At 35.0% G+C, this 11629-nt stretch overlaps 1 protein-coding gene across 1 annotated transcript; it reads left to right on the top strand.

Annotated features, from left to right (window-relative positions):
- Positions 1-444: 444 nt before the first annotated feature.
- On the top strand, positions 445-3033 carry LOC133330880 (transmembrane 9 superfamily member 4-like; the record flags this gene model as incomplete). Its single annotated transcript, XM_061539282.1, has 9 exons — positions 445-484; positions 540-1053; positions 1126-1403; positions 1461-1664; positions 1871-2060; positions 2124-2351; positions 2426-2609; positions 2667-2805; positions 2862-3033. Coding segments are annotated over 9 exons (1878 nt in total), but the record flags the coding sequence as incomplete, so codon positions are not given.
- Positions 3034-11629: the final 8596 nt, after the last annotated feature.

Below are 11629 nucleotides of genomic sequence, written 5' to 3'. Positions count from 1 at the left end.
TGGAAGTCAATTTCACAATAATGGATTTTGACAGCAAACTTAAAAGGCAGCTGATATCTGCGCCACCAAGTTTGCTGTCAAAATGCATTATTGTGAATTGACTTACATTTGGTAAAGAATCTGCTCGATTTTACTATTTTCTTCGATATCATAAAGGAAAAAAGATTTTTGCAGTACGGGAACAGACCAATTATGAAAACGTAAACAGAGTCGAAAATTTTGACTTGAGAAAAAACAGCTGTTTTCCGATTTCGATTGCTACTTGGTTGACCTTTGTCACTGCAAGAATCTACTCGATTTTACTATTTTCTTCGATATCATAAAGAAAAATTCGTTTAAAATTTAATTAGGCAATGGTTGGTATTCGGAATAAACAGCCACGCAAGCTAATTCCTTGGAATATGCATGTACTAGTTTTATATGACTAACAAATTGTACTTTCAGTACTACACGACGCTAGCGGTGGTCATCCTACTGACGTTTGGTAAGTAATCGTCATAGTGATTTTGGACAGTAAAATATTTCAGTTTGTTTTTCAGTGTTTGGAACAGAATGCTTTTATGTACCGGGAGTGGCGCCGGTTGAGTTTGTTAAGGGACAGAAAATTGACGTGAAAGCTGTCAAAATGACCAGCAGCCGTACACAATTGCCTTATCAGTATTACTCTCTTCAGTTTTGTTTGCCTAAAAATGGTACACTTATCTATAAGTCAGAGAATTTGGGTGAAGTTCTTCGCGGAGATCGCATCGTTAATACTCCGTACGATGTACAGATGGCTGTAAATGTCAACTGTAAGTTATTGTGTAATAAAAAGGACAACTCGCCCCTGAATTGGGAACAACCGCAGTCAGCAATGGTGGTCGAGCGAATAAAACATGAATATTTCGTTCACTTATTGGTCGACAATTTACCTGTAGCCACACGCATAGTGAATCTTAATAATCCTACTGAGGTTAGCTACGAACATGGCTATAGATTAGGTCTTGTAGACGGTGATAACGTGTACATTAATAATCATCTCAAATTTATTTTATCGTACCATATGCATACCAAGTAAGTCTTCTACATTACATCTAACATAAGGATAATTATTTAAACGTTCATCGTTGTACTTTATAATTATAGAGATAAATACCGTGTTGTGGGCTTTGAAGTTGAAACAGCTTCAGTAAATTATAAGGACATCAAGTTTGAGGGAGACAACTGTAATTTTCCTGACAATGCGCGACCTCAATTGGTGAATCCCAATTCCAACACACAATTATATTTCACATATTCCGTTGAGTGGAAGGAATCTAAAGTTAGTTGGGCATCCCGTTGGGATATATATCTGGGAATGAAAGACGTACAAATTCACTGGTTCAGCATTATAAACTCTCTAGTAGTAGTATTTTTCCTTTCTGGTAAGATCCATTCTACATAATATGGCGATGCGGTTATTAATTTTAAGAATATTGTAGGCATTCTGACAATGATCATGATACGCACTTTGAGACGAGACATTGCGCGTTATAACACCGATGACAATATTGAGGATACGTTGGAAGAAACGGGATGGAAGTTGGTCCATGGAGATGTATTTCGTCCTCCAAAAAATACACGTTTATTTTCCGCAGTTATTGGAAGTGGCATTCAAATATTTTTTATGTCATTAATAACGATATGTAAGTATACAAAAAATATTGTATTCCATAACTGGACTACAAGTCGGAATTGTCTTTATTTTTTCGTCATTTCTAATGTATTCGTTCAATTAAATTATTTTTTAAGTTAATTATCTTCAGTACAAGAAACTAGAATTCATGAATGAAAAGCAATCATTTTATATATTTTCTTTTTTGTTAATAACATCTAATCTATTTATTTATAGTCTTCGCAATGCTTGGAATGCTTTCTCCATCTTCCCGGGGAGCTCTAATGACATCAGGAATATTTATGTACGTCTTCATGGGTATAATAGCTGGTTACTTTGCTGCACGCTTATACAAAACAATGAAAGGTCGAGAATGGAAAAAATCGGCATTTCTAACCGCTACTTTATATCCTAGTATTGTGTTTGGGTAAGAACTCGTTAAAACAAAAGAAGAAACGTTTGTTATCATTTTCATTTACAATTCACTTAGGACCGGATTCTTTTTGAACTTTTTTATTTGGGACAAAGAATCCAGTGGTGCTGTGCCATTTAAAACAATGATATCATTGCTTTTATTATGGTTTGGCATATCCGTCCCACTAGTATATTTAGGCTATTACTTTGGCTATCGTAAACAACCATATCAGCATCCCGTTCGTACAAATATGATACCCCGGCAAGTACCAACGCAGCACTGGTATATGAACGTATTACTAAGGTAAGATCTTTCAATGTTATAGTAAGTACATATTTACCTAACCGAATATATATCTGTTATTTGTATTCTTTTAGCACCCTGATGGCTGGTATACTACCTTTTGGCGCTGTATTCATTGAATTATTTTTCGTTTTTACTGCCATATGGCAAAATCAATTTTATTATCTATTTGGATTTTTATTTTTGGTGTTTTGTATATTGGTCGTAAGTTGCGGTCAAATATCTATAGTTATGACATATTTCCAATTATGTGGAGAGGTAATATTGAACATCATATTGTTCAAAAGAAATTTTAATATACCAATTTAATTGCAGGATTATCGTTGGTGGTGGCGAAGTTTTATAGTTTCTGGTGGATCAGCTGTATATGTCCTTTTCTACAGTGTTTTTTACTTCTTTACTAAATTGGAAATTACTGAATTTATTCCCACTCTGTTATATTTCGGATACACTAGTAAGTAATCGCATTATATAAATAGATATAGATATTAATAATATTTGATTTTGTAGGTTTAATGGTATTGACTTTTTGGCTTCTAACGGGAACGATTGGTTTCTTTGCGGCATACAGCTTTATCCGTAAGATATACAGTGCTGTTAAAATCGATTGATTTGTTTTATTAATATTTAAAAAACCCGCCAACAAAATCAATCGTACTTGTATCCGTAATCTACTCAACCAAAAAAGCTTTCTTATTCTGTGTTACTTTAAGTCTATACAATTTTTGAACTCCGATTGTAGTAACCTTCATCACTGCTTGTTCAAATTTGTGAGTACTCCTACTCCAAACATATTTTTTGTTTTTATTTATTTATTATTCTAATCAACTTTTACGTACTTTAAAATCTGAATATTCTCATCTCATCGTTATTGCAAATTTTTTAATATAGTTCTTATTCTCTTGGATCAATCATAATTATATTTTAAGTGTAAGGAGAGTAATATTATTAAATATACTTTATGCTAAGGTTTACAAAATAAGAAAACACATAACTTTACTTATGTATAATATAAAGAATATATTAATTTGTATCATAAAAGGCCTGTCTATTTCTTATTTCAATTTATAATTACAATGGGTACAAACTGTTATCGGTGCATATGAACGTGAGGTGAGACCCTGAACTAGAGTTTTTAAATACTGGTTTCCAATTTATAATGACAATAATGAAAACAGATTTTAATTTAAACAGTTATTGCCTAGCTTTGCTCTTTTTAAAAAATGCAATGAATATATTATAATCCTGTGATCTTTTTGTTTGTTGTTGTTTAGACGATTTTCAGCAAGTGCGTATTTTAATCGTTCGCGGCACCCTGTTATGCCACACGAGCAACCCTTACTTCAATATACTTTTCCAATGAATGATTTAATCGTGGTTTGTAGATATTTTTTCTCACGGATCTTGATAGATCAAGATTTATTCATATGGTTAACATGTAGGCGAATTCGTACAATTTTGTTTAAATTCTAATGTTATGAATTAAAAATATATTTTAGGATGCAAAAAAGCTATTAAAATACAATTTAAGATATTGGACGATATATATTTTTTGCAGATACCAAGAGGTGGACCGATGCTGAACATATTTATCGGAATATTTTATTGCCTCTCAGAATTAACTTTTGTGAGAACAAAAAGTGTGTTATAAATTATATGGGCACTATTGCCAATTTTTTTAACATAGCTGAAGCCGAGTATAACTCCGGAATTATTAAAGTACATAAGAAAACTGAATGGTTTATTGATCTGTCGTTGCAAACTTTTCATGATATTGACCTCCAAAGTTTATTTACGTGGATTCTGTGTCTACTTTAATCTAAAAAAAATGGGTAAAAACAGGGTGAGGCAACCCAGGTTTTTAGGTTTTTTCTCGATTTGTGAATAAACCACTCATTTGGAGACTTTCCTGTTAAAGTAAAAGTAAAATGAGTACGTTCCTTATGTATCGTTTTTCGAAAATGTATTGGAAATGTATTGAATTTAAATGTTGATGCTCGATTTTAAGTGTATTTTTTTTAATATTTCTTCTAGTTTGAATAATTTTAGGATTGTTGAACTCCCGAATCTTTTTGTGTATTTACGACTTTAGAGTAATACTAATTCGAATGTGGAAATTTTGTGTGATCAAAATTCTAAAAAAAAACAATTTTCCCGGCGAAATTTTTATATCAGTCATTTGATTCATATGGGTACCCGTGATCAGCAAGCTTTTTTACGTTCCGGATAAAATCCATCTACTAGAACGGCGGGAACTGGCCTGCCAATCAAATTTCTAAAAAACCTATTTTTTCGGTGAAATTGTTATATCTGTCATATGGGTACCCGCGGTCAGTAAGTTTTAAGTTTCGGGTAAAATAAAGTTTTCTTCGTGAAATTCAATCTACTATAACCGCGGGAAAACGCGAAATTTGACAAAATAATTTTTTGAAAATATCGCGGATTTAATTACATTTTCTGTGAACCACTTCCGTTTCAATAAATGATCTGATACGGATTTTTAACTTTTGTGAAAACATAACTTTAAAGAGAGAGATGTAATTTATCTCAAAAATAGTATGAGCTGCGTCATCCATGGTTCTTAATGGAATGAATTAAAATATTAGGTTGGGGAAAAAGAAATCCATTATTTTTATATGAACTATAAGACTTTATTTAATATGTTTCGGAATATCCGATTTGGGCCAAATATGCACCATTTGGTTTTATGATTTGTTGTCATTTTAAAGGCAACTTCATAATGTCTCTCTCACACAAGTCCTGCTCTCTATTTGCAAAAAAAAACTCTAGTAGTCGATTTTCACAATCCTAAACAAATGTTGCAATTCTAGAAAAAGGTGATAATCGCTTGGTGCCAAGTCCGGATTGTATGGCGGATGCATTAAAACTTCCCAACCAAGATCCTGGCGAGTCACTGTAGATGTGTGTGGCCTAGGGTTGTCCTGTTGGAAAACGACACCCTTCCTGTTCTGGCCGTATAATATTCACGGGTTTACGTGGCACTTCATCCCGCCCTATGCTCCGAATATGGGTGGACTATGGAAAGCTGCTGTCAAAAGCATGAAACCCCATGTAAATAAAGTAGCGGTAAAATTGAAATACTCTTTCGAAGAATTTTCCATCTTACTTATCCATATCGAAAGCATCCTCAATTCTCGCCTTGTCTCCTTTGAACGAAGAACCTACTGAATTAGCACCGCTGACTCCTGGACATCTGTTGAGAGGAGCTCCTCTTATCGTCACACCTGAATAATCTTTCGATAACCTCTCTCTTATGAATCGATGGCAACGATCCCATTTCGCCAAACGCTGGAAGAATGAATACATCACCAATCTTCAACGCAGATATAAATGGAAGCGAACTCAACGTATCTGTCATGAGAGGCATTTTATAAGATCCTGCCTAACTTTCCAAAAGAGGCGCGGGTGAGGTGGTTTGTTTTAAGGGAACAACAATTTAAACATTTTTTTGTTATTGTTTTGTTGTTGAGATCAAAAAAAAAAAAAGTTCTTATTATTCATGGCGGGTATGAAAACTCCTCATTGGAACATCGGAATCCGAAAATTCCAACGGTGTTAAACGGTGCTCAAAAATCAACAAAATGGCGGACATTTGAAAAAATATTTTTTGGAAAAATGCATATTTTTTACAACAAACCAAGTAAAACCAGTAAGGAAAGTAGTAAAGTCGGACGGGGCCGAATATATGATACCCTTCACCACTATGGGTATATTAAATAGGACTATTAGCATGAAATTGGATGAAATAAAATATGTGATATTTATCTAAATGTGAATCTACGTAGATCTATCCATAAAGTATGTAAATCGACTTCAAACAAATATAAATGGGTCATCCGTTGGGCTATGTATGTACTTCTAGAAAACGCAACTACATAATTCTATGCTCAATTTTGTACGTTGTGCAAAATTTGATGTCAAACTGACTAACATGAGGAGTTTGATGCCCAATTTACTTGAAATCGGGCGAAAATATATATGGATTAAGCGATTTCAAACAAACTTGTCACAGGATAGGTTATACTAATTTCAGAACATTTTGTTCCTATTGGTTCTTGGTGCGTCAATTACTTAAAATCAATCTATAATAAAAGGGAGCTATATCTAAATCTGGACCGATTTTCACGAAACAACGCAGACATCACTCAAGGCTCAATTCAGTAAGTTATGCTAAATTTTGTGCAAAACGAAAGATATATAGGGACTTTGGTGCAACATTTACATGAAATCGGACGAAACTATATATGGGAGCTATATGTAAATCTTGACATATTTTCACGAAACTTGGCAGACATCATTCTAGGCCTAAATGATTAGGCTGTACCAAATTTCGTGCAAATCAAAAGATATATAGGGACTTTGGGGCACCATTTACATGAAATCGGACGAAACTATATATGGAAGATATATCTAAATCTGGACCGATTTTCTCGAAACTTGGCAGACATCATTCTAGGCTCAATTAAGTACGTTATGCCACATTTCGTGCAAATCGAAGGATATATAGGGACTTTGGTGCACCATTTACATGTAATCCGACGAAACTATATATGGGAGCTATATCTAAATCTGGACCGATTTTCTCGAAACTTGGCAGACATCATTCTAGGCTCATTTCAGTACGTTATGCCAAATTTCGTGCAAATCGAAAGATATATAGGGACTTTAGGGCACCATTTACATGAAATCGGATGAAGCTATATATGGGAGCTATATCTAAATCTGGACCGATTTTCTCGAAACTTGGCAGACATCATTCTAGGCCTAAATGATTAGGCTGTACCAAATTTCGTGCAAATCAAAAGATATATATGGACTTTGGGCACCATTTACATGAAATCGGACGAAACTATATATGGAAGATATATCTAAATCTGGATCGATTTTCTCGAAACTTGGCAGACATCATTCTAGGCTCAATTAAGTACGTTATGCCACATTTCGTGCAAATCGAAGGATATATAGGGACTTTGGTGCACCATTTACATGTAATCCGACGAAACTATATATGGGAGCTATATCTAAATCTGGACCGATTTTCTCGAAACTTGGCAGACATCATTCTAGGCTCATTTCAATATATAGGGATTTAGGGGACTTTATATCAAGATATATAGGGACTTTAGGGCACCATTTACATGAAATCGGATGAAGCTATATATGGGAGCTATATCTAAATCTGGACCGATTTTCTCGAAACTTGGCAGACATCACTCTAGGCATAATTCAGTACGTTATGCTAAATTTCGTGCAAATCAAAAGATATATAGGGACTTTGGGGCACCATTTATATGAAATCGGACGAAACTATATATGGGAGCTATATCTAAATCTGGACCGATTTTCTCGAAACTTGGCAGACATCATTCTGGGCTCAATTAAGTACGTTATGCCAAATTTCGTGCAAATCGAAGGATATATAGGGACTTTGGGGCACCATTTACATGAAATCGGACGAAACTATATATGGGAGCTATATCTAAATCTGGACCGATTTTCACGAAAATTGGCAGACATCATTACAGACCTAAATGATTAGCCTGTACCAAATTTCGTGCAAATCGAAAGATATATAGGGACCGTTTACATTAAATCGGTTAAATATATATATGGGAGCTACATCTAAATCTGAACCGATTTTTCCCAATTTCAATAGGGTTCGTCCTTGGGCCGAATAAGTGACCTATGCCAAATTTCATCCAATTCGGATCATAAATGCGACCTGCACTTTGTTTACAATTTAACATGGACGGACGGACATGCATAAATCGACTTAGAAAGTGATTCTATGCATATTCTCAAAAGGAACCATGGGTCTATCTCAATTATTTTTGCCTGTTACAAACATATGCACAAAGACATAATACCCTGTACCACAGTGTGGTGAAGGGTATAAAAAAATAAGGAACATCTTGGCTGATTGAATTTTTCCTAAAACGTCCCCAAAATTCGGAATCGATCGGATTATTAGATTTTGAGTTATCGTGCCCGACATTCGCATAAACGCTGTTTGGAGAAAAATGCGTATAAAGTTTGAGAAGCCCCTTTTCCGTCACTTGATGCTAGCACAACAAATGGGCTATATCTTCAAGAGTTGTTGAGATTTTCACTTCAAATATCAGCGGGACATTCTTGAATTAGAGTAGATTCGAATTAAATCTAAATAAACCAGTAAGGAAAGTAGTAAAGTCGGACGGGGCCGACTATATGATACCCTTCACCACTATGGGTATATTAAACAGGACTATTATCATGAAATTGTATGAAATAAAATATGTGATATTTATCTAAATGTGAAACGACCTAGATCTATCCATAAACATGTCATTCGTTTGTTACAATGGAACAAAAGTATGTAAATCGACTTCAAACAAATATCAATAGGTCATCCGTTGGGCTAGGTCTGTACTTCTAGGAAACCCAACTACGTTATTCTATGCTCAATTTTGTACGTTGTGCAAAATTTGATGTCAATCTAACAAATATGAGGAGTTTGATGCACAATTTACTTATATATGGATGCTATATCCAAATATGAACCGATTTCAACGAAACTTATCACAGGTTAGGTTATACTAATTTCAGTACGTTTTGTTCCTATCAGCCATATATTGGTTCCTTGGTGAGTCAATTACTTAAAATCAATCTATAATATAAGGGAGCTATATCTAAATCTCAACCGATTTTCACTAAACTTGGCACACATCATTCTGGATTAAATTCAAAACGCTATGCAACAGTACGTTATGCCAAATTTCGTGCAAATCGAAAGATATATAGGGACTTTGGTGCACAATTTACATGAAATCGGACGAAACTATATATGGGAGCTATATATAAATCTGGACCGATTTTCTCGAAACTTGGCACACATCATTCTAGGCTCAATTCAGTACGTTATGTCAAATTTCGTGCAAATCGAAAGATATATAGCGACTTTGGTGCACCATTTACATGAAATCGGACGAAACTACATATGGGAGCTATATCTTAATCTGGACCGATTTTCACGAAATTTGGCAGTCATCTTTCTAGGCTCAATTCAGTACGTTATGCCAAATTTCGTGCAAATCAAAAGATATATAGGGACTTTAGTGCACAATTTAAATGAAATCGGACGAAACTATATATGGGAGCTATATATAAATCTGGACCGATTTTCTCGAAACTTGGCACACATCATTCTAGGCTCAATTCAGTACGTTATGTCAAATTTCGTATAAATCGAAAGATATATAGGGACTTTGGTGCACCATTTACATGAAATCGGACGAAACTATGTATGGGAGCTATATCATAATCTGGACCGATTTTCACGAAACTTGGCAGACACCACTCTAGGCTCAATTCAGTACGTTATGCCAAATTTCGTGCAAATCGAAAGATATATATAGGGACTTTGGTGCACCATTTACATGAAATCGGACGAAACTATATATGGGAGCTATATATAAATCTGGATCGATTTTCTCGAAACTTGGCACACATCATTCTAGGCCCAATTCAGTACGTTATACCAAATTTCGTGCACATCGAAAGATATATAGGGACTTTGGCACACCATTTACATTAAATCGGACGAAAATATATATGGGAGCTATATCTAAATCTGAACCGATTTTTCCCAATTTCAATAGGGTTCGTCCTTGGGCCAAAAAATGAGCTGTGCCAAATTTCATCCAATTCGGATCATAAATGCGACCTGTACTTTGCTCACAAAAATACATGGGCAGACAGACAGACGGACGGACGGACATGCATAAATCGTCTTAAAAAGTGATTCTATGCATATTCTCAAAATATTCTCTATCTCGTTTCCTTTTGCCTGTTACAAACATATGCACAAAGACATAATACCCTGTACCACAGTGTGGTGAAGGGTATAAAAACCAGTAAGGGAAGTAGTAAAGTCGGATTGGGCCGACTATATGATACCCTTCACCACTTTGGGTATATTGTACATATGTACCCTTACAATTGCATGTCGATGTTCCCTCGAAGGAACATACTCATGCACCAATTTCAACAAAACGCAATAACCTCATTAAAGTATCAATTTGTTACGTTGTGAAAAATTTCGTGTTAATCGGACGAACATTAGGTGTTTGGTGCATCATTTTGTAAAATCGGCGAATGTATATGTATATGAGGGAGCCCTATTGAAATCTGAACTGATTTTCCCGAAATTTACCACGCATCACTCTAGACTTTATTCAGTACGCTATGCCAAATTTCGTGCAAATCCAATAATATATAGGGACTTTGGTGCACTATTTACCTAAAATCGGATGAAAATATATATGGGAGCTATATCTAAATCTGAACCGATTTTCATGAAACTTAGCACACATTATTATAGACGCTATTCAGTATGCTATGCCAAATTTCGTACAAATCGAAAGATATATAGGGTCTTTGGTGCACCAATTATCTTAAATCAGATGAAAATATATATGGGTGCTATTTCTAAGTCTGAACCGATTTTCACGAAACTTTGCACATATCATTCTTGACTTAATTTAGTACGCTATGCCAAATTTCGTGCAAATCGAAAGATATATAGGGACTTTTGGGCACCATTTACGTTTAATCGGAGGAAGATATGGGAGCTATATCTAAATCTGAACCGATTTTCACGAAACTTTGCACACATCATTCTAGACCTTACTCATCGAAAGATATATAGGGATTGTGGTATCCATTTACCTTAAATCGGACGAAAATATATATATATGGTAGCTATATGTAAATCTGAACCGATTTGGTACACCATTTACCTTAAATCGGACGAAAATATATATGGGAGCTATATCTAAATCTGAACCGATTTTTCCCAATTTCAATAGGGTTCGTCTTTGGGCCAAATAGAATAGTTGTGCCAAATTTCATACAATTCGGATCATAAATGCGACCTGTACATTGTTTACAATTTAACATGGACAGACAGACGGACGGACATGCATAAATAGACTTAGAAAGTGATTCTATGCATAATCTCAAACGGAACCATGTGTCTATCTCGTTTCCTTTTGCCTGTTACAAACATATGCACAAAGACATAATACCCTGTACCACAGTGTGGTGAAGGGTATAATTACATTTTGGGAAACCGAGAATGGGCGGAGTCCCCTTAATTGCCTTAGCACTGCGCAAAGCGGGAATGGTGTCCAAGTCGTAAAACGTGCATGGTCTGCGACAAAGGAGATCATACAATGCTTCATGTAGATTCGTCTTCAAAATTGACTCAACATAGACGC

This window comes from Musca vetustissima, unplaced genomic scaffold (genome assembly GCF_032173495.1).
Source record: "Musca vetustissima isolate MV318-11 ecotype Yass unplaced genomic scaffold, APGP_CSIRO_Mvet_v1 utg44575, whole genome shotgun sequence".
Lineage (NCBI taxonomy): Eukaryota > Metazoa > Arthropoda > Insecta > Diptera > Muscidae > Musca > Musca vetustissima.
Note: the sequence above shows the minus strand (reverse complement) of the source record. Positions and strands in the feature narration are given on the sequence as shown.